General features: G+C 34.8%; 1 protein-coding gene across 1 annotated transcript; it reads left to right on the top strand.

The window, feature by feature from the left end:
* Nucleotides 1-157: 157 nt before the first annotated feature.
* On the top strand, nucleotides 158-1,134 carry LOC109593450 (superkiller viralicidic activity 2-like 2; the record flags this gene model as incomplete). Its single annotated transcript, XM_020008521.1, has 4 exons — nucleotides 158-248; nucleotides 375-437; nucleotides 739-1,026; nucleotides 1,097-1,134. Coding segments are annotated over 4 exons (480 nt in total), but the record flags the coding sequence as incomplete, so codon positions are not given.
* Between the last annotated feature and the right edge of the window lie 33 nt (nucleotides 1,135-1,167).

Raw genomic sequence — 1,167 nt, 5'->3', positions numbered from 1 at the left:
CTTATGCACACGTGTACCAAAATTGCCAAATTAAAAACCACTGAGTGCATTTTTAATAGTAAAATCACCAAAATTAAGTGCTCTCAAATATACAGTATATATACATGTACATGTACGTGTGTAAAAGGAATGTCCATTATATATTAGTCTTTGTTAGGACTGAGCTTGAAGGTACAAAGAAGGTTCCGTTTTTTGGTGAACCAGCTATTATTGTCAACATTGATACTGAAGACACCTGCACACATGAAGTAAGGTGATTCTCAGCATGACGATTATTATTGAAGAAATAACTAGTGAATCAGCTTTTTAGTTTTAACTTTTGAGCACGTGTATACATGTATTTAACAATGTTTTTTCATTTGCTCTTTTTCAAGGTTTCTGTTCCTGCAAATTACAAGTTTGAGTCTTTGAAACCGCTGAACGAAAAACCTGCGAAAGTATGTCACATGTGCTACTCTTAAAGTTATAAATAACTTACATATGTACACGTACATGTATATGTATGTATATGTACGTGTGTGTATTGTATGTGTAATCCTACTAAGTGAAATAAATGAATTATGCTACTACAGTTGTACCTGCAATGCTGCTATTCACATGTGTACTTAATTCTATACTAGCTTCTACATCTACTTGTACATGTATCTGAACTATACAATGTACTACATGTACATGTACATGTACATGTACATACAAATTTAAACAATGTCTGTAGCTTTGATTATGTGTCCCTTTTAGGAGTATCCGTTTAAATTGGATAGTTTCCAGAGGAAAGCCGTCCAATGTATTGAGAACAACCAGTCAGTCCTAGTCTCAGCCCACACCTCAGCAGGGAAGACTGTTGTAGCAGAGTATGCCATCGCTGTATCACTGAGGGATCGTCAACGTGTCATTTATACTACACCGTTGAAGGCTTTGAGTAACCAGAAGTACAGAGAGATGTATGAGGAGTTTAAAGACGTCGGACTAATGACCGGAGACACTACCATTAATCCAACAGCATCGTGTATTGTCATGACTACTGAAGTAAGTATATTGTGAGTTATTATTAGTAAATGTTGTTATTATGATAATTCTTTGTGTTTAATTTCATTAGATATTAAGGAGTATGTTATACAGAGGATCAGAGGTGCAGTAAATAATGTAGTTATGCATGTTCATGTACTA

This window comes from Amphimedon queenslandica, unplaced genomic scaffold, assembly GCF_000090795.2.
Source record: "Amphimedon queenslandica unplaced genomic scaffold, v1.1 AMPQUscaffold_1461_Cont26528, whole genome shotgun sequence".
Classification (NCBI taxonomy): domain Eukaryota; kingdom Metazoa; phylum Porifera; class Demospongiae; order Haplosclerida; family Niphatidae; genus Amphimedon; species Amphimedon queenslandica.
Note: the sequence above shows the minus strand (reverse complement) of the source record. Positions and strands in the feature narration are given on the sequence as shown.